We start from the raw sequence: 20,381 nt of genomic DNA on the forward strand, positions 1-20,381 counted from the left end.
CAGCTGGGACGACGGTCAGGAAGAGTCCCCACCCTCCTGCGTAGGTAGGAGGGTCTACGGGGAGAGTTGTTGTATTCTGGGAATTGTGAGGGTCTCTCTTCTCAGCCCCGTCTGTCCTACGGGATGGACGAAAGTGCCTTTTGACGTACATCATCTAGCTACTTCTGCCCTCCCCTACTATCGCAGCTCCAAAGGAGAGGTAGAAAACCGAACAAAACGGCGTAGGGAGCGCGTGCGGGCCCATCCTCCACCCAGTGGGGTGACGCATATCGTAAATGGTGGGGTGGCTAAGAGGCAGTGGAGAAAACTGTAGGTGAAGACTTAGAGAATACTCTGTTCGTGAGGGACACAAAGGGGCAAGGGAATACAGTTTGGGGTATTTTTTTGCATTTACCCATGCATTTAACAGATGTTTACTGAGCACCTGTTATATAGATGAGTTCTAGTAAGGATTAAGCATTTCACCCTGACTTCCATAATTCTTAGAACGAAAAGAAGCCAACTCTAGTTCTGCATGAGCTCAGAAAGTGTTGAAGGGACAATTGTGACAGTGGGGATGGCTCTTGAGGTGGACCTTGGAAGACTTGTTCATGTCCTGGTGGACCTTGAATACGGGGGCGCGGGGAGAAGGACTGTTTGCAGGATCTCATAAAGGGAAAACTGAGGAGTGCTATAAACTACAAATTATGAGAATCTTCTGGCCAGAGGAGATACTAATGTGAGAGTAACCTTGGAAGAACAGTTAGCTCCCACCCTAGAGGTTCTCCGATGCCATGCTCGGTTTTGACTGTTGGTAGATCTACTGATGGTAAAAATTTTCCAATGTGTTTCTTACGAGTACAAGAGCTTAAATTTTATCTTGAGGACAGTCGGGAGTCATTGCAGGGCTTCAGCAGAGGACTAACAATCATTTATGCTTTAGAAAGATCAATGAAGAGAGCGGATTGCAGGGAGACCAGTTAGGAAGTTGTTTCAGTAATGGGAAAGCATCTCAGTGTCATAACGCATAGAAAGGTAGCAGGAGTGAATTGGGAATGGATTCCCTCGATACTTTTAGCTAAAAAGAACTGGACTTGGCACCTGGTGGGGCAAAGTCGGAGAAAGGAAGGATGACTTCTAAATTCCTGACTTAGGCAAACAGAAAGAAGAGGAAGCGGGCTTTTCAGGAGAGGGTAAGTCTGGGCCTGATGAATTTGAGGTGCCCGTGGGAAATCCAAGCAGAGGCATCCAGCAGGCAGTTGAGTGGGCCTGACTGGAGTTTACCAGGTAAGCCTAAACCGGAAATAGAAATGCGGTAGTCTGTCATGCCTTACAGATGGCAGCCACACCAGTGGATTGATTTATTGGGCTGGCCCAGGGAGTATGTGTAGAGTAAAAGGAGAAGAGGGCTGAGAACAGATCGCCGAGAAGTACTCAAGTCTGAGGGTCTGGCAAAGGAGAATGGTAAGATAATAGGTCATGGTATATCAGAAGCCAGGGGAGGAAGGTGTTGAAGGCTGATGACTAATCAAATAAAGTCAGGTTTGAGAAAATCCACCAGATTTAGGAACAAGGAAATTGTTGGTGACTTTTGCAAATGCAGTTTCAGTGGAGTACTGGTAGGAGAGGTCAACTTAGTGAGTTGAGAAGTGGGTGGAAAAGTGAGGAAGTGAAGACTGTGTGCACAGTACACTTTTAGGGTGGCTGGCTCTTTAGAAGGAAAAAGATGGCAATAGCTGGAAGGAAACACGGGTTTTTATTCAGATGGGAGAAATGCTGTTGGCATGGATCCAGTAAAAGGAAAAAGATGAAATTATAGAGAAAAATGGCAACCCTGGAAAAAGAATAATGGAGGGACTCCAAAGCACTGGTTGAGAAATTCACTTAGAAAATCTGAATGACATTTGGATTGTAACAAAAAGGAAGTGTGCGAGATTCATACATAAGTAGGTTTGGTGGCGAGAAGTTGAGAGAATTCTTATTTGGTGGTTTCTATTTTCTCTGTGAAATGGGGAGCTGATATCAGCCTGTGAGAGTAGGGCTAGAGGTGGTGTGCAAGGTTTGGGAAGAGCAGAGAGAGGCTGAAATAGCTGCAGATGGGAATGAGGTGACTGAGGTGGCATATGGGTTTCCGGGCAGTTATGAGACCTGTTGAGGTTGGTGACCATTAACCCGCAGCAGCAGTGGTCTGCACGGTTCTGTGGTATGTGTCTTTCCCCCAACCATTCAGCCATTCAGCCATTCAGCCATTCAGCCATTTAGCCATTCAGCCATTCACTGGTGGGTACAGAGAGGTTATTTGAATTGACCCAGGTTTAGGTTTTATCAGGCAGGTAAAATGGAAGGACAAAGGACAAGGAAGTTGAAAATCCTGGCAAAAGATTGAGAGGATGAACCTTAGAACCTAAACAGCATGGGAGAGTGTAAAAATGTAAAGGACTGGGGTTCTAATGAAGTTAGAGAACCGTATCTTACAAATAGTTGGATGAGAGAGTTAGGATCAGAAAGTGGAGTAATGATGTTTGATTTGTTCCAGGTGATTACACGGTCCAGGGTGTGGCCGTGGGAGTAGCTGGCTGAAGTAGAATATGGAAGACGTTCAGTACCTGGCTGGTGTAGCTCAGTGGATTGAGCGCGGGCCTGGGAACCAGAGGATCACGGTTCGATTCCCACTCAGGGCACATGCCTGGGTTGCAGGCCAGTTCCCTGCAGGCCAACTCCCAGCAGGGGACACACAAAAGGCAACCATACATTGATGTTTCTCTCCCTCTCTCCTTCCCCTCTAAAGATAAATTAATTAATTAATTAAAAAAAAAAGAATATAGAAGACGTTCGACGGGTAGACAGGGCCACTGAAATCCTCCTGGATGGTGGTGGGACTTGAGGGAAAAGGGAAGAGGATAATGGTGAACTAGGTACTGAAGTCCCTGATGAATAGAGCAGGTTCCTCTGGAATCTGTAGGTGACAGTGTGAAGAGGGATAAAGGGCCATACAGCTGAACAGCATGACCCTCAAAGAATCAACGGTTTTTACAAGAAGGTGGTAGACTAAGGAACCAGGTTGGGCTTTGGAGAGGAGACATTCGCCCACTGTGAATCCTTGATGTCCTTGGGCGTAAGAGTATAAGCAGCCTCCACCAGGGAGGACTATGCAGAAGTGGCACCCCCAGGATAGTGGCAGCGTTGGGGGCAACCTGGAGGTAGCCAGAAAGACTGGTCAAGAGAGAAGCTCAAGGGAGAGGTGACTTTCCTGAGCCAAAGGCTTTCAGGGGCAGAGTAAAAAGGTTGGGAAGGGAAGAAAATATAGAAAGCCGAGTCAAGGAAGATGAAACATGGAGCAGTGAAGGGTGAGGAGAATGTGGGTAGAGTGCTTATGGTTGACCTAAAGAGTTACATTTCGTGGGGAGAGCGTGAAGGCCGATCTGTGGAGTGGAGCCGGGGGCAGAAGTGAAGCTGGAGAGGGAAAGTGGAGTCTGTGGGTAGAAAATGAGGGTAGGTCCAGGGAGAGGATGCAGGCGGGGGGTTTGCAGGAAGGAGGGGAGGGGGAGATGCTCTATGTGGAGAGGATGGAGGGGCTGGCAACTGGGGAAGAGAGGGGAAAATGCCATCTGCAGGAAAGTGATAGGTGGCAACCGGGCTCTGTAAAGAGGGTATGAGAGGGGAGCAGAGGGTGGGGAACCTGTGAGAAGAAAGTAACAAATCGGAGTGCAGTTGCCCTCCAGTTGAGGTGGAAGTGAAGACCAGGACTCCCTCCTTAGATGGACCTGAAGTTTGGAAGGAGAATGTTTCTTTCTTTCTCCATCTCTCTTCTTCCTCCTTCTCTTACTCCCTCTTTCTCCCTGAATGGGAAGCTGAGAGTGAGGAGTCCGGACGGGAGCCAAAGTGGAAGCCTCTGTCCCATTCGGCTGGTGGAACCTGCAGAAACAGCCCACAGTGATTGCCTTTTTGTCTCCAAGGCCATCTGGGGACAGTGAGCCAGGCTGGCAGCCTAAGCCCTAGAGGCTTCTTGCTTTTAAAAACATGTCTTTTGATTTAGAGGGGAAAAAGAGAATTTTTTTTTTAGAAACAAGACCTACTGACCATTTGATTTTATCATACCTCTTCTCGCCCGTTGCTAAGGACCTTTGGCTTAGTGCAAGAGCTGAGGTTTGAGATTTTGTAATTTTAGTGTCTCTGCATGAAGAAGAACCATTTGGCGGCTATAGAAATGATTAATAGATGAGTCTAGATTTATTAATCATCTCTGAAGATGGAGAGGAAATTAAAAACAGAGTCTACCCTGGGCTGAAGACAAAGTAGGTTTGTCGTCCTTGCAGAAGACCTTGCCAAGGTTAGAAGGCCACAAACAAACCAATTTGGATCAAGGTTCCTAATCTGGATTTTAATTTCATGTGCTTTGATTTTTTCAGACCGTTTTTTCTCCAAGGTAAAATAATGACTCTTTTAATTGGCTGCCACTTACAGAGAGATTCCAATAAGCACGATGGCACATGTACATTTTTCCCTGGCATGCCGTGTGTGCTCCAGTTCTTATGATCAAGCTGGTGAAGCTGACTTTTACTGCATGCTGCATTCCATGACCAGTTGACTATAAATTAAATCCTCTTTTCCAAAAGCCATTTCCCATTAGTGCTAATTTGTTTGCTTCTCATTTCCACTGATCATTAGAGTCTCTGGTTGTGAGCACCAAATTGGAAATAATTTCTTCAGCATTTCAAAAAATTTTCTCCCCTTCTTGAATGCCATTTGGCTGCAGCTAAAGAACATTGTGGTTTGCAGAGGAACAGTTCACTCCGATTACAATTTAACTGACCGTTCATGGCACTGAATCCCTGTCCTCGGTGTCCAAAGATGACACCACTGCTGACATTGCTATTTCCTGTCATAGTGGTGAAATGCCTCATGGATGTTGCCCGGACCTTGGATGGAGATTCTGCCGCTCTGCACATGGCAGCTTTGGGAAGTTGGTCATTTTAGGGACCTACATATCATGGACGGTCAGATGTAACCATCTGAACAGGAGCTGGCTGGTTTCTCATTTCACCCGGCAAGCATTGATAACATTCATTTTGTGTTGGGCTTTGTGCCAGGCCCTGAGCACATAGAGATGGGGAAGATGGACGCCTGCTCTTGAGGAGCTCACACTCTAGTGGGAGGGATGGGTAAGTCATACACTGTGGTAGGCAAGGAGGCGGCATAGGTGGGCCACAAACCGAGAACCTCTAGCTGTCTTGGAGAATTAGCCAGAGGGCGAAAAGGAGGCTGGCTCTTCCTGGTGGCAGAGCAGCAGCTGAGATGCAGAAGGCCCTGAAGGGCCTGGAGAGTTGAAAAGCTGAGGTCTGTTGTAATGTGGAGGTGGCAAGATGAGGTTAGCCTGGAGCCAAGTTTTGAAGGGCTGTGTATGCCGGGGATTTTAGACTTTATCGTGTAGGTCTCCTGGCCCTCAGGACATCTGTTTAATGAATTACTGTGTGGAATTAGAAAATCGAAGTTTTCATTATGAGCACAGTGTGTTGGATGTCAGTTTAAATAACGCTTTTTGTGCACCTGTCACGTGCCAGGGAGGATGCTGGCCACCCAAATTTCGAGGATGGAAGATGTCAATACTGAAATTGCTTATCAGGTCTTGGGTAAACAGAATGACTCATGGGTGGAAGTCATTTATAAGCATGAGGAAGTGGCCAATAAATCAGCAATGAGACGAGGTAGAGGGGGAAGGATAGGATGCCTCACCTCAGAGGAAAAGAAACAATTTAGAAATGGTATGGAGGATTCAGAGAATGGGAAGTGTGGGAAAGCGGGTAGCCTCCTCTTCATTCCCACTGAAAACAGTGACAAGGGGCGGAGTTGGGCGGTGGGAGGTTGGGGGAGGGGTCAGATTTCAGTTGGGGCAGAATTTAGATGCAAGTTCTGTGGGCTGAGATGTTTGAAACTTTACTTTGAGGATAATGGGGGGGCAACTGAAGAGTTTTAAACAGGGAAATCTGTCAGATTTGCATTTTTAGCTCTCCCATCACTGTGGAGATTACCTTGGGGTGATCATTTAGGAGCCTGTTGAAGTAATCCGTGTGAGGGATGAGGAGGTCATGAAAATAGTGGCGGGAGAGATGATGATAAATAGACTGGTCTCAGGGAGATTTCGGAAGCGAGATTGGCAGAACCTGGCAGCAGTTCAGACAAGGAGGGCAACGAACGAGGAGGGGTATGCATAAGAGATGGCTCCTCTGTGAAATAGGACTGACACAGGGGAAGGAGTGGGTGTGAGGGTCCGGTGAGTTCAGTTAGGGACTAAGTGATTGGGAGAGTGTGGGAAACATACCAGTGAAGACATCCACTAGTTACTTAGATACGGGGGCCTGCACCTAGACGGCAGTCCCAGGCTGAGTGAGATACAGATTTGGGAGTCCTGAAGCCTACAGATACAACTCGAAGTGATGGGAGTGAAGGACATCACCCAGGAAATTGCAAAGCATGGAAAGAAAACGGAGAACAGGGAAAGGAATTGCAAAGGAGTCTGAGGAGGATCCAGAGTGAGGGATAGAACCAGCAGAGAGTGGGGTCAGGAAAGGAGTTTTGAGAAGAGAGTCTTCCACAGTCCATCAGAGGCCAAGCAAGATGGCCCTGCAAGTGAAGCACTGCGTGTGGCAATGAGAGGTTGTTGGTGACATTCTGGAGAGCAGAATAGTGCTTTTGATTACACGGAGAGAAACTGGACTAGAATTACAGATCTGAGTTCAATTTCCATTACCACCCCTTTTTTAGCTGTGAGACCTTCACTAAACAAGCAAACCTTATTTTAAAAATATTTTTTATTTGTTTGTCTTTAGAGGGGAAGGGAAGGAGAGAAATATCTATGTATGGTTGCCTCTCTTGAGTCCCCTGCTGGGAACTGGCCTGCAACCCACGCATGTGCCCTGACTGGGAATCGAACCGCGATTGTGTGGTTTGCAGGCCTGTGCTCAATCCACTGAGCTATACCAGCCAGGGCTAAACAAGCAAACCTTTTAATTTTTTGTCCCAATTTATTGGCTTTAAAGAGAAAGGAACATCAATTTCTTGTTCCACTTATTTATGCATTCATTAGTCGATTCTTGTATGTGCCCTGACTGGGATTTGAACCCATAGCCTTGCCATATTGGGATGATGCACTAACCAACTGAATTACCCAGCCAGGGCTTAATTCTTTTAAAAATTGTATTTAATGTTTTCTTTTTTCAATTTTTATCATATCTTATTTTGAAGAATAATTGAGATAAAAATAAATAATAAGGGGCTGGACACTCTTGATTGAACGTGGCTGCCACATTCTTCCTCTCCCTGCCTCTCAAAACCTCAGTGACCTAACACTAAAGAAATATGAAAACATACTAAGTTTCAAAAGTTCAGAGAAGGCAGCAAGGCAATAGCCGATGGAAGTTAGACAAACGTTTAGAAGCTAGAAGGCAGGTAGGGGAATGTTACCTGGCTCAGAGCACCCTAAGAAAAAATAAACTAAGTGCCAACAAGGGGAGATTACCAATAAGAAGCAAGTCAGTTCACCCAGTTTAACCTCCAAGAGGATTAATGTTGGAAGCACAAGTTACTGTAGAAGGTCAGGAATGAGATATGGAGCTAAACATGGGGATCGGCTGAAGTCTATATGGACGGCACTTTGTCCCCGCCCCAGAGCTCCTCTCCCAACAGCCACCACAACTACTCTAAACTCTCTTGTTGCATAAAGAGAAAGGAAAATGAACTCTGGGGGCCTCCATACTCAGGGACCGCAGGCATAGTTTTAAGGGCAGGAATGAGATACAGGATGGAAAACTGAGTGATGGACGGAAGTCTACATCCTGCAAGGTGGCAGCCCCAGGCCCTCCCCCACCCACCCCAGGTGCCAGTAGCCAGGTATTCGTCAACCCACCCCCTCCTCCTCCCTGGGAAAATAGAAAAGTCTTCTCCAGAGGCCCTGAGGGCCCCAGAAGAAAAAAACCTCCATGAACTGACATGGATGAGGTCCTTAGCGAAAGACTGGTTGTTGCCTGATAACTAGAAGGGTAAAAACTGAAGGTCACGATTTTTAGAGCCTAGAATAATAAATGAAAAGCCGTGTGCCAAATTATACAGTTTCAGAAGAGGTTTTAAAAGCATCAGTAGTGGAAAAAGGCCAGACAAAGGCACAGGAATGAGAACGAAGTCAAGACTCATCAACAGGAGTACTGGCGAGGCTCAATCCCGGGGAAGGTTATTCTAACATGGTATTATACACCCAAACAAGCTAACACGGGGTCCAAAATATTTTCAGACTTACAACAACACACAAAAAAATATTTTTTTAAGATTTTATTTTGTAGAGAGGGGAAGGGAGAAAAAAATATCAATGTGTGGTTGCCTCCGGCTCGCCCCCTACTGGGGATGTGACCCCGGGGCCCAGGCACGCGCCCTAGATTGGGAATGGATCCATCAACCCTTTAATTTGCAGGCTGCATTCAACAGCTGAGCCACACCTGCCAGGGGTAATTTTCATTTCTTAGGAAGCTACTGGAGAATGTGCTTCAGCAAAAATAGAGTGAAAACTAGGAAGGAGATGAGGTGAAGCCAGGCAGTAGGGTGATCACATAAGGAGATCCCTGGACAATGTTTGTGCACCAAGGAGCCAGCAACCAGTCCAAGAACAAAAGACAGTGGGCAAAGGTCTCCAGGGAAAAGGTGGAACGGATCAATTACAGTGAACATTTGCAAAAATTATTGCTACATGTTTGGAACATTTGAAAGAAAATAGCTCTAGGTACCTCGTATTTTGCCATGTATAATGCACACTTTTTTTGCTCAAATTTTGGAGGGAAAAAGAAGGGTGCACATTACACATGGGTATTAGTGCTGAAACGTGGGCGCACGTTATACACAGCGAAATACAGTACACAGAAAACTAAACAATTGGGAAAAGAAATTAACTCCAGATAAAACCAATTTACTTGAGAAAGAAAACGTAATAGGCTACAGCTTGACTGCCCGGTGTTTGTTTACTGGGCCAGTAATGTAAACACTAACTGTTGATTTAACTATAAATTGTGGAAAACTATAGTATCATGAGGATAAGAAGGTAAAAATAGGGGTTAGAGTGGTGTAAGAGAGCTAAGTCCTCAACTGCCAGTTGTATTTATTGCCTAAAATTGATAAATAATAGTAAAGTGCTGGTTTGCTAGGGCTCCCAAAACGAAGTACCGCAGACTGAGTGGCTGGAACAACAGAAACTTACTGCCTCGCAGATTTGGAGGCTCCGATCCAGGTGTTCCATATACGGTGTTAAGGGTTGCCTGCTTCTCCAGTTTGTAAATGGCTGCCTTCTGTTGTTTTCGGGTGGTCTTCCCTGTGTGTGTTGGTGCGCTGATCTTCTGTTGGACTAGGGTCCACCCTAGTGACCTCAGTTTAACTTAATTGCCTCTTTAAAGACCCTCTCTATATAGTCACATTCTGAGGTACTGGGGGTTAGGGGACGAGGGGGGACACAGTTCCACTCGTACCAAGTAGCATAAACTCGCTATTTGGAAATGTAAACACCAGAAGAAATAGCCACAACAGTTGAAAGGGGCCGCCTCTGGAGTGAGACTGGAGGGTGGCAAGGGATGAGGCAGGTACTGTTGGAGTGCGGAGCTGAACCCGGTCTCAGGTCACATCTTCCACTCTCCCACGAGAACTGGAGTTCCCCAAGGGCCCTGGGAGCACCACGTTCACCTCCACATCTCCCGCAGCACCTCGCACCATGCCAGGTGAGGGGCCTTCACCACACACTCACTGACTTAGAGCTGTGTCACTGGGCTCTTCAGTGCTGCCATTTGTTTTGGTTTTTTTTGGTGGGAGCGTTCTGTTTTAAAAAAATAGGGCCCTGGCTGGTGTGGCTCAGTGGATTGAGCTCGGGCCTGCGAACCACACGATCGCGGTTCGATTCCCAGTCAGGGCACATGCCTGGGTTGCAAGCCAGTTCCCAGAGGGGGCACATGAGAGGCAACCACACACTGATGTTTCTCTCCCTCTGTCCTTCCCTCCCCCTTTCTCTAAAAATAAGTAAATAAATAAAGTCCAAAAAGAAGAAGATGGGGAAGACTGAGATCCATGAATAGACGTAATATGGAATATCCCGCTTGGTGTCCTAGAATTGCCGGGCGCATCTCCGGTAGCACTCTGAGTTCTGATCCTAGAATGGGTCCGTCCGCAGCAGGGCTGGGCCCAGGTTGCTCTCCTCCTGCCCACAGCCAAGGGGGGTGTTGCAACCCTTCCTCCCTGGCCCAGAACAGCCACTCACTCCCCTTTTCTTGAGGCCAGTTTGGCTGTTGAAGGTGGCCATGGACTCTGAGAGTTATTCTCAGACTTGGGGCTGTAATGGCATTCGCAGTGATTGATGCATGATCCCATGAAAGCTTTTGGTCATTTTTGTGTTTAGGTTGATCCACAGTTATTCATCTGGCTGCCCAGGCTGACAGGGTTTCGTGGCCGTCTCTGTCCCAGAGGCTGCGTGCCGTCCTTCCTGGGAGCACATACCTAACCTCCTCTGGGGAGTAGTGGAGGTCGGTGTGTATGTAAGTCTGTCTCAGCCTGCTTCAGATTATTGCTTCCTAATAAAATTCTGATAGCGGGGCCCCATCAATATCGCAAATACATGTGAGGAAACGTTAATTTAGAATCAATTTTAGGATGTTTCAGACTGTAAAGTCCTTTTAACTAGATCTCTGGCAGAGATGTGGAAGCACTTTATGGGACTGTAAATTTCATGTTGAGCCGTCTTCGTGAAATACACATCTCCCCTACACACAAGCTGTTCTCTCCATATCAATCATGGCCACTGCGAGTAATGTTTCACAAATATTCTGTAAATCACAGAAAACCCCATGATAATGTGAAATATGACTTTCACTTGTCTGTTAGACAAAAGAATCACACATGCCTCTCTCCCATCAGCACTAACATTTGTTATGGATAATAACACTTTCAATCACAACTATTTTTGGAAACGGGTTTATTTTAAACCTTCCCTCCCCCCACTAAAAACATTCTCCCAAGGACACAGCCTCCTACAAACCACAGCCCATTAATCCAACTATGGAATGGAAACTTTTTGTTCCCGCTCACTTTTTTAAAAATTTGTTTTTAAGAGAGTTAGTACCAAAGTCCAAGGAACCAAGTTAAGTGGTGCTTTACCTTGGCTGATTGGCATAAGAGGGGGCAAGATCCCTAAAGACCCCAAATCTCTGACCCTCTGTGAAGTGAGGGGTAGGAGAGGCCCAGGTCTTTAGCAAGTGCCTTCATCTCAGCTGGAGCCTGTGATTCTTTAGTTGCTGGCATCAGCAGAGAAGCCAGAAAGCTAAAATTTTAGCCCTTAAACTTGAGTCATTTGTTTACTACCCTGACATTCTTAATTCCATGACAGCATAGCTAGATCTTCCCTGTTTGAGTAGCAGGTGACCAGTCATAGAGGTGTATTTCGAATGTCACTGTGCCCATGCGGGTGACAGAGGCTCACCAGCCTCCAGTTGATTGCTGGAAAAGCAAAACCCCTACCGTAACCTACAGGACTTGCATGTTTCTAAACATTTTGGTAACCTGACCATTTTCCTGCCCCCTGTAGCCACCTTCAGGACTGGTCGACCATGACTTCTATAAAGGAGCAGGCAGCAATTAGCCGGCTCTTGAGTTTTTTACAGGATTGGGACAATGCTGGAAAAGTCACAAGAAGTCATATCCTTAACAATTTCATTGAAACCAACCAAGGCAAGACTGGCCCTGAACTGGAGCAGGAGTTTTCCCAGGGAGCCAGCTTGTTCCTGGTGCGCTTGACCACCTGGCTCAGACTCACGTATCCTTTGCTGAACAGAAAGAAAAAAAAAGTAGGCCATATTCAATAGGAAAAAAGAGAGAGATTACTGAGGGAACTCTTCTCTCCATTCTAAGATTTTAGAACAGGATATCTGGTGATCAAAATATCATCCCAAAAGTCAAGAATTCCCTCAATTTCCTGTCTTTCCAAACTCCAAATGTACCATTATTCTTACCTCTTTGGTGCCCATCAGGGTTGAAGGTGGGATTCCTTCTGTCTCTATTCCTTCTGCCCTCTATTGGGACTGCACCTGAATCCCCTCCCACCTCCTCTGGGACTTCATTCTTTGTCTCCTATAGCTTCCACCTTTTCCTCATTACCAGCTTTTTTGGTAGGCGTGCATGTCTGCTCGGGTCTCTTCTACCTTAATTATATCCCTGTCTCAAACCTGTATTCCTCCCAGTTCTTTCACTTTGTGGGGAAGCTTCTTTCTAGAAAAGGTAGAAGGTATTGGTATTGGTCTTTGGTATTGTCTTCATTATTTAATGCAACGGTCTGGGAGGAATCCAGGGTGTTATGGGCACACAGAGCAGGAATACGCTCAAATCCACCCAGATCTCAAACCACTGCCTTGATGGCGACACATCTATCTTCAGCCCCAATCTCAGCCCAATACCAAAAGGTATCAGTAAAGGTATTGGTCTCCATCTCCATTTCTTTACCTCTCTTTTCTTCGCCACCCTCTTCAGTTTGACTTCTGTCCCCTCCTCTTACTCTGCAGGACTTGCCAAGGTTACCGGTGACTTTTTCATTGTCTTTATGCGTGACCTCTCAGGTGCATTTGTCAGTCAGCCATTTCCACCTCTTAAAACGCTCCTCCCTTGGTTTCCCTTGCTTTTCTCCTTCCTGTTCGTTCCATTTCTTCTTCAGCCATCCCTTAAATGTCGCCGTTTCTTGGGACTCCATCCACCTCCCTCTTCTCTGTTCACTCTCAGCTTCCCCCTGAGTGATCTCATCCACTGTCTACACCATTCCAGTTTAAAGACCCTCAAATGTGTACCCTGCACACATTTATCTCTGGAATTGAACTCCATATCCATTTACCCAACTCCCATCTCCACCTCCATCTGCCAGGATGACTTTTGTTTCTGGCTTGGGGAAATTAAGTGAATGGGTGCCATTCTGTGAGGAGAGAATACGAGAAGGGGAGCGAGTTTGGTTTGGGACATGCTGAGTGTAGACGCCTGTGCTCAGCAGCCCTAGAGGCAGATTGGGGCTGAAGATAGATGTGTCGCCATCAAGGCAGTGGTTTGAGATCTGGGTGGATTTGAGCGTATTCCTGCTCTGTGTGCCCATAACACCCTGGATTCCTCCCAGACCCTTGCATTGAACATTCTTCTCCTTCCCTGAACCCTCCCACTCCTGTAAACTCCCTCTTCATTTGACTAATTCCTACTCCATTATTCAGATCTCAGTTTAACCAGCGCTCTGTCCATGAAGTCCTTTTCTGAGCCCCAGACTAACTTAGGTTCCCCATTATATATCCTTATAGCACTTCTGTCCTAATGGTCATAGCATTTTATTTTTAATCATGCTTAAAAATCTCTTCCCCACTGGACTGTAAACACTCCGAGGGCAGGAATTGCATCTGCTCTACTCATCTCTGTATTTCTAACACCTAGCACAATGTGTGGTTAGCACATAATGGGTGCTTAACACACGTTTGCTGAATAAAGGAAAGAATAAGCCCGGAGAGTCTGCAGCTACACAGAGCTAAGTCCACACAGCTCTCTTTTTCTTACAGTTAAGTCACTGGTGAAATTATCAGTCAGACTCAGGCCTAGATCACAGGTCAAAGGGAATACCACTGAATACACTGCTGGGTGGGCCCCAGTGTTCTCAGATACCAGTATGCAATGGAAGAGGTTTAAAATGCAGATTGCCAGTCGGCCTCCCGACCCCCACACTGAGGTCCTGATTTAGTAGAATGAGGGAGGGCCCTGGGCTCTTTATTTCTCAAAGGCATGAGGGTGACTCTGCTGCTGGTGGTTCACAGATGATGCTTTGAGAAATATCAGCACCTATAATCTGGCTTTGTCCCCACAACTCACGACATTACCCTCACCAAGCTTATGAGCAACCTCCTTGACACCAAATCTAGGGAACCCTTTTCCCTCCTTACCTTACTCGACAACATTTTCCGTTTGACCACAGCAGGGAGTGTGTAAGGCAGAATCACACAGTGCAGAACCATATCCTATCTTTATTTAAAACTTTGATATTGTATTTATCATGGATTTTTATATTGTTTATTTTTAAGTAGTACATTGGGATATTATTTGATTAGTGAGTTTTTCTGGTATCCCCTTAAATTTTATACTGAATCAAATGCTTCAGTCACCTTACCCTGGCCTCAGCCCTGCCTGACCACTGTTGCTTCTTCTTCTTCCTCTTCTTCTTCTTTTTTTAAGTTCAGGGATGGCAATGGCAATGAATCTGAGCTTGTATGTCCTGGATCCAGGAGTGAAGGGAGGTACAAAAGAAGAATCCGGACAGTTCAACCCTCTTTCTCCTTAAAGCATCACTGATTCTTTTTTTTCATTTAATTTATTTTATTTGTTTATATTTATTTTTTGTGTGTCGGGTGATGCTCTAACCAAGTGGGCTACCCACCAGGGCTCTGACCACTGCCCCTTCTTAAGCTCTTCTCTCTCCTCCGCCTCCTTTTATTTCTGTTTCTCAGTCAGTGTCGCAGGATCTTTCCTACCTCCCCTTAAATGTGAGTGTTTCCAAGAACTCTGCATTCAGCTCATCTCTTTTCTTACTCAACCATCACTGTTACTACCCATATTCTTCTTTGTATCCTAAGTGCGGATCAGAGGGCTCACCGAGTGACTAAATGAACCACGTTTTAATACACAGATGTATATTCAGTTTCTACACCTGAAATTACCCATAACTTCCTAACTTTTTGTGACCTTGTTGTACGACCGAGAAGATAGACCCGCTGAGTGACACAGTATTCTGAATCAGTAGCCCCACCTCTTCTCCCCAGCCCCCTAGTCACAGTGGCTTTTGAAGGAAAACAAATCAATTTGGCCTCATCACGTTTTGCACAATTAACTGTCACATAATCCCACATGAGCCCAAACCCCTTTTTTAACTTTGAACTTCCAGAATATATGAGTGAAACTAAGGATTGTGTATTATGATGACAAAATTATTAGTTGTTTACTGAGTCTTATTCTAGTCACTGAGTTATGTACTACACAAATATTATATGAGCCTAATACCAAGCCTAATAAATTATTGGTATTGGATGGTATTATAGACAGGGAAGATGAGCCTTTAAAAAGTTGAGTAAATTTACTAGTAAAAGGCAGAGATGAGGTTGATGGGTCTCTCGGACCCAAAGCCCACATGCCATCCACTCCACTCCACTGTCTCCCACCCAGGGGATAGCACAGACCCTCAGTTCCACCACCAACACCTTAGAAGGAGCTAAGCTGCGTGAGCAGCCACACACCCTCCACCTGTCTACAGGCGGGAAGACCTGATTATAAGAACTCAAAGGACTCAGACTCCCTAGGTTCATATCCTGATTCCATCAGTTGCCACTGGGACCTCAGACAGGTCATTAACCTGTCTGAGATTGTTCCTCATGAAGTGAATGACACCCTAACAGCACCCACTGCAGGGTGTGGTGAGCATACACCGAGACAAAGCACGCACCGAAGTTAGCACAGTGCCTGGCACACAATGAATGCTTTGAGCTTGTTAGCTACTACTGATATGATGTTAGACTTCTGGACCGAAATTATAGATGAGTGAGTGGCTGTGAAAATAGGACTAGCCTGGGACAGGAAGAAAAATGTGATGAAAGTTGGTCAGCCTAGCTGGCAACTGAAGAAAAGAGGGGAAATCCTAACTGGGTCAGGAATGGCGCTGGGGTTTGGGGAGGCAGGGTGGAAGACACGTGGGAATAGAGAGACCACCATGTGGACTGACTGCCAGGCTTCCAGCTGTAGTGGCAACAGGCAGAGGAGCCTGGCTTCAGAGCAAAGGCTGTTTTTGCAGGGAAGAGCCTTTCCTAATGAGCCAATCTGTCTCTGCTTCTATTGGCATCCTGGGAACCAGGGTGCAGCGGAGATAATTTGCCTCACGCACACCCCCCCCAACAAAGCACCATTACCTCCAACCCATTACATTAGCCTTTATCAGTCTGGGAAGCTCTCAGTCATCCTCCATGCGCTGCAATAATTTCAGCTAATTTCTTAAGTGTTCTAAGAGCCTGTGATGTGTTATGAGCCTAGTAATTGTTGACTGGTTCCTTTTCTGTTGTGGCTTGATTTCATACCTTATACCCGAGCTGATGCGCGCTCTGGGTGCTTTATTACAACGAAGCTTTTTGCAAAGGCTCACATTAAAAATAACATTAAATACTGAGGTTGTTTTAAATCAGAGTTTAATTTTTCCGCTCTCTCCTCTTATTCTTATTAGGAAGACAGACAATTCTTCATAAAAGTAGTGACCTCCAGTGTAAAGCTTTGAGCAAGTACAAAATTGAGTATTAATGATGAAGCTGATTATGTTTAGAGAAAACTAAGAATGAGGCACAAAATAATGAACTATGCTGAGACCCAAGGGTACCACGGTGAGGACACAGATTTGGAGAATTGACCACCCGCTTTCTCCACGCACCCTTTATTCATCAGAGCTGCCTTGCTCTCTAGAGAGCCTGTCAGAGCCAAGGTGGCAGAACTACCCCAGAAGAGCTTCCTGGAGAACCACAAACATGCCTGCCACCCCCACACCCCTTCCTCGTGTGTGTGACCCCTTCTCCTTCAACCTAGAGGCCCTTCTCAAATAAGGGCCTCTTCTCAGAGGCTCACTTCAGCTGCTGGGCAAGCTAGGTCATTGGTGGTGCCAGGGATCAGACACATGGTCTGACTTCTGTGTGGAAACCACCCCGAAATTTCCTCCTTAACTTCTTGCACAGCTATATGACTGGCTTGTGCCTAGAGAAGCTTTTAAGGTCCATTGGCATCTTCTTATCAGCTGTGAGCAGGTGAGTTCTAGGTTCTCAGTTGCATATCTGGCTCATGGTGTCCTTGGCATTCACACCACATGGAGCCAGGGCTTCTAGTTATCCGTGGGTACCTGGTAGCCCCCAGCATGGGTTCAGAGGTGGTGTCAGCCAAGGTTCTGTTCTAGTTGCTCCTCCATCCCATGTCCTCCATCGACCCTTAACCAGTTAGCATCCTCTTGGTTTTGAAATACAAAAAGTGAACTCATATTGGACAGGAAAAGGGGAATTCATTAGCTCACTTAACTGAAAAGCCCAGAGCATAGAAATCCGTATCTCAGGCTTGACTATAAGGGGTTCAAAACATGTTGTTGGTACTTGTTTGTACTTGGTACATGCTGTTGGTCCTTGTCTCTCTCCCTTTATCTCCATTCTCAGCCCCGTTCTCCTCTGTGCTGATGGGCCTCACTGTGCTGTGATCCCAGAAAGCTCCAGATTTGCATCCTCCTAGCTCATCCACACCATAAAAAGAGCATGTCTTTCCCAAGGGTTCCCAGGAAAATCTCGGGTTTAGAGCCTCAGAGGACCAAATTGGGTCACACTCCTGGTCCCAAACCAGAGACTACAGTCAGAAGGATGACATACCCTGTCACCTGCTCCCCTTACCAAAACCACAGGGCTTGTGGGTGGTGGAGGATGATTCCCCAAGGGACAGGTGAGGTACTATTACAAGAAGAAGAACAGATACTAGAAAACCAAACACAAGAAATGTTGATTGTATTGAATTTGTGCATTTCCTGCTGAATGCAGAAGGAAGACTTTCCCAACTGTTGTGTCACTTGACCCGCGAGCATGTCCTGGATGGGAGGGCAGAGTATGTGAAGAAAGGACCCTGAGATCCCTTAGAAAGGTTTTGCCAAGGAACTTGACAAGTGTCTTTTTTCTACTCCTCTATCCCTCTGGACAGTAATCGGTACCTTATAGAGTTCCTTGAGGTTGGAGGCGTCCTGACACTCTTAGAAATACTTGCACTGGAGAAGATCAGTGAGGGAGACAAGAAGGAATCCATCAAGCTACTTCAGGTTATTGCAAACTCTGGCAGGAAGTACAAGGAGCTCATTTGCGAAAGCTACGGTGGGTACCGTGTGCGTCTTCCTCGGGGCCTGGCGAAGGGTGGCAGCACCCAGCACTGCTACCGGAAACATGTCATGGAACTGGTTGCACCAGAAGAACTTTGTCCAGTGGACTCAATGAGCTCCCATGCACACTTATGTCTTTTGCTCACATTTTCCCATTGTGGTTTCAGAAATACTTTTTCCATTTTAAATATATCCTTTTTTCATGCATCCATTCAACAAGGATTTATGGAGTCATTGCCTAAAATCCTTTGTGAAATTGAATTTTGACTAACTCTAGAAATAAAACAAATAAAATTATTGCATATGAGTGTTAGATCTATGCTAAGGTGCTGGGGATACAAAGATGAAGAAAATACGGTCCCTGCCCTCAAAGTGCTTACAGTGTGGTGAGAAAGGTAAACAGCTCAGGGTTTCCAGTGTGATCTATCAAGGGCTCTGGTTAAGGACTGAAAGGAGACACCATCCCCTCTGCACCCCTTTTCCAAAGCGCTTCCCTCGTTGCACTTTACTCATGGCTCTCTGTGTGTCCCCCGTGACCTCTGTGAGCCTCAGTGAATCTGTGTGTAAAGTGGGAAGAATGCCTCCCTCCCCGTACGGTTTCTGGGGTTAAATGACGTAGTATTTGTCAAGACATTTTGTGAACAGCTGAGCACTGTGCATGTATTACTTATCACATGACAATAAAAAAAGGCATGTTTTTTTGTGCATTTTGCAGAGCCATTTTAAATTTCAAATGTTTGATAAGCTGAGATGCCTATGCGGAAACAAAATCCTTCAGCCACATAGCCTGTGGTAAACAGGGACACAACACGCAACACGAGACTAAGCCTCAATTTTGCTTTGGTTGAATGAGCTTGGTTAAATGCATCTTAATCCTATTACCTCATGTTATGTAATCTTGAAAGGGATTGTTATCCTAAATCCGTTCCAGTTTAGCATTTCCTCTCTTCTTTGTTCAGGTGTACGGTCCATAGCAGAATTTTTGGCAACATGTAAGTCAGAAGAGACCCAGGAGGAAGTGCAGGTTCTGTTGGATTCTTTGCTCCACGGCAACCCCAAGTACCAGAACCAAGTATACAAAGGTCTAATAGCGTTGCTGCCCTCCACGTCCCCGAAAGCTCAGCAGCTGTCCTTGCAGGCTCTCAGGACTGCCCAGGTGAGCCCGGGCTGCACGCTTCTGTGGTCCCGATTCACACACAGTAATCTTACAATTACCTTCCACAGCTGCACTCCACAATGGCTTGAGAAACAGAGCCCAGCCCCCCCTGCCTGTGTGCTGTTCAATCTGAAGGCCAAGGCAGGGCAGAGAGTTCATGTCTCCCAATCAGAGTGATTTGTCCTGTTTACTTAAGGATCAGAAAGATGTTGACAGACTTAAAAGTACTTGGGACGGGCAACACGAATGATGAAAGAACTGTAGAAAAGATTAAAAGAGTCAATTTGATAGGGAAAGAATCCTGGTGCATTTGTAGACAGCGTGTAAGTGAAGACCAGATCTCCAGTGATGGGGAAAAGTCCCTCTTTCCCTTGGCTTCTGTCTTTCTCTCAGATGGTGCCCTGGAATGTGCACCAAGTCAGATTCGGGGCATGGTGACCGCATGAAGGCACCATGCCTGGTAAGGAGGGTATTAGAAACTCAAAGAATGGTTTTGAGATGAACCATCAAAAGCTCTCAAAACAGCTCCAGGATGGGCTGGAGGCAGGGGGGTAGTTAAGAGATCCAAGACATGACAAGGCCTGAACTGTGGGGATGGGAATACAGGCTGGACAGACATTTTGGAAGCAGAATGCATGGGACTTGAGGCAGTGAAAGCAAAGGAGGCAAAGAGGACAGCCAGCTTTGAGCTTAGTGGGGTGAGCTGTGTGCCACAATAAGAGTAGGAAAAAGCTATTTGATTTGGAGAGTTAGGTTTTGATTCTAAAAACTTAATGAGGTTCGGTGGCTCCCAGGTGCCCCTCTGAGGAGCAGGCCAAGCTGGTTACAGAAGATACAAGTAGGCCACTTGTTTAAAAGATACTTAATTCTGCTCTGACCAGTGTGGCTCAGTTGGTTGGATGTCATCCCACAAAGCGAAAGGTTGCCACAGGTTCAATTCCCAGTCAGGGCACATGCCTATGTTGCAGGTTCAACCCAGTTGAGTCACATGCGAGAGACAACCAATTGATGTTTCCCTCCCTCCCTCCATCCCTTTCTTCTCTCTAAAAATAAATTAATAGGTAGATAGATAGATAAAAGATACTGACTCCTGAGCCTCCCTCCCATAGGATCTGACAGCTCTCAGGCACCTTTAGTTATGCGTTTTCTTTTTAAGCTTCCCAAGTCATTTCAGTTCCTAGCTCAATGAGGAATCACTGTTCAGGACGTCTAGCAGAAATGCCTATTGGACAGTGGGAAATAAAAGGCTGCAGCTCCAGAGAGAGACCCAAGGTGAGGATGTCGGTTTGA

The 20,381-nt window shown here is 46.1% G+C and overlaps 1 protein-coding gene across 6 annotated transcripts in view; it reads left to right on the forward strand.

The window, feature by feature from the left end:
* Window positions 1–50: 50 nt before the first annotated feature.
* ARMH1 (armadillo like helical domain containing 1) overlaps window positions 51–20,381 on the forward strand; it is a 41,646-nt gene continuing 21,315 nt past the window's right edge. The window contains exons 1-6 of one of the 6 annotated variants that reach the window (XM_037069667.1): window positions 52–199; window positions 10,400–10,535; window positions 11,582–11,809; window positions 16,770–16,838; window positions 17,764–17,930; window positions 18,895–19,091. In XM_037069667.1, coding sequence (XP_036925562.1) covers window positions 11,604–11,809; window positions 16,770–16,838; window positions 17,764–17,930; window positions 18,895–19,091 — 639 coding nt within the window. In that variant the 5' untranslated portion in view covers window positions 52–199; window positions 10,400–10,535; window positions 11,582–11,603. Of the gene's footprint in view, window positions 260–9,655; window positions 9,729–10,399; window positions 10,536–11,581; window positions 11,810–16,769; window positions 16,839–17,763; window positions 17,931–18,894; window positions 19,092–20,381 lie in introns of those variants that run through there. The other 5 variants (XM_037069669.1, XM_037069672.1, XM_037069668.1 and 2 more) reach the window with 5 other exon arrangements.

Source organism: Sturnira hondurensis, unplaced genomic scaffold (assembly GCF_014824575.4).
Source record: "Sturnira hondurensis isolate 20B ecotype Veracruz unplaced genomic scaffold, ASM1482457v3 Scaffold0018725, whole genome shotgun sequence".
In the NCBI taxonomy this organism is placed as follows: domain Eukaryota; kingdom Metazoa; phylum Chordata; class Mammalia; order Chiroptera; family Phyllostomidae; genus Sturnira; species Sturnira hondurensis.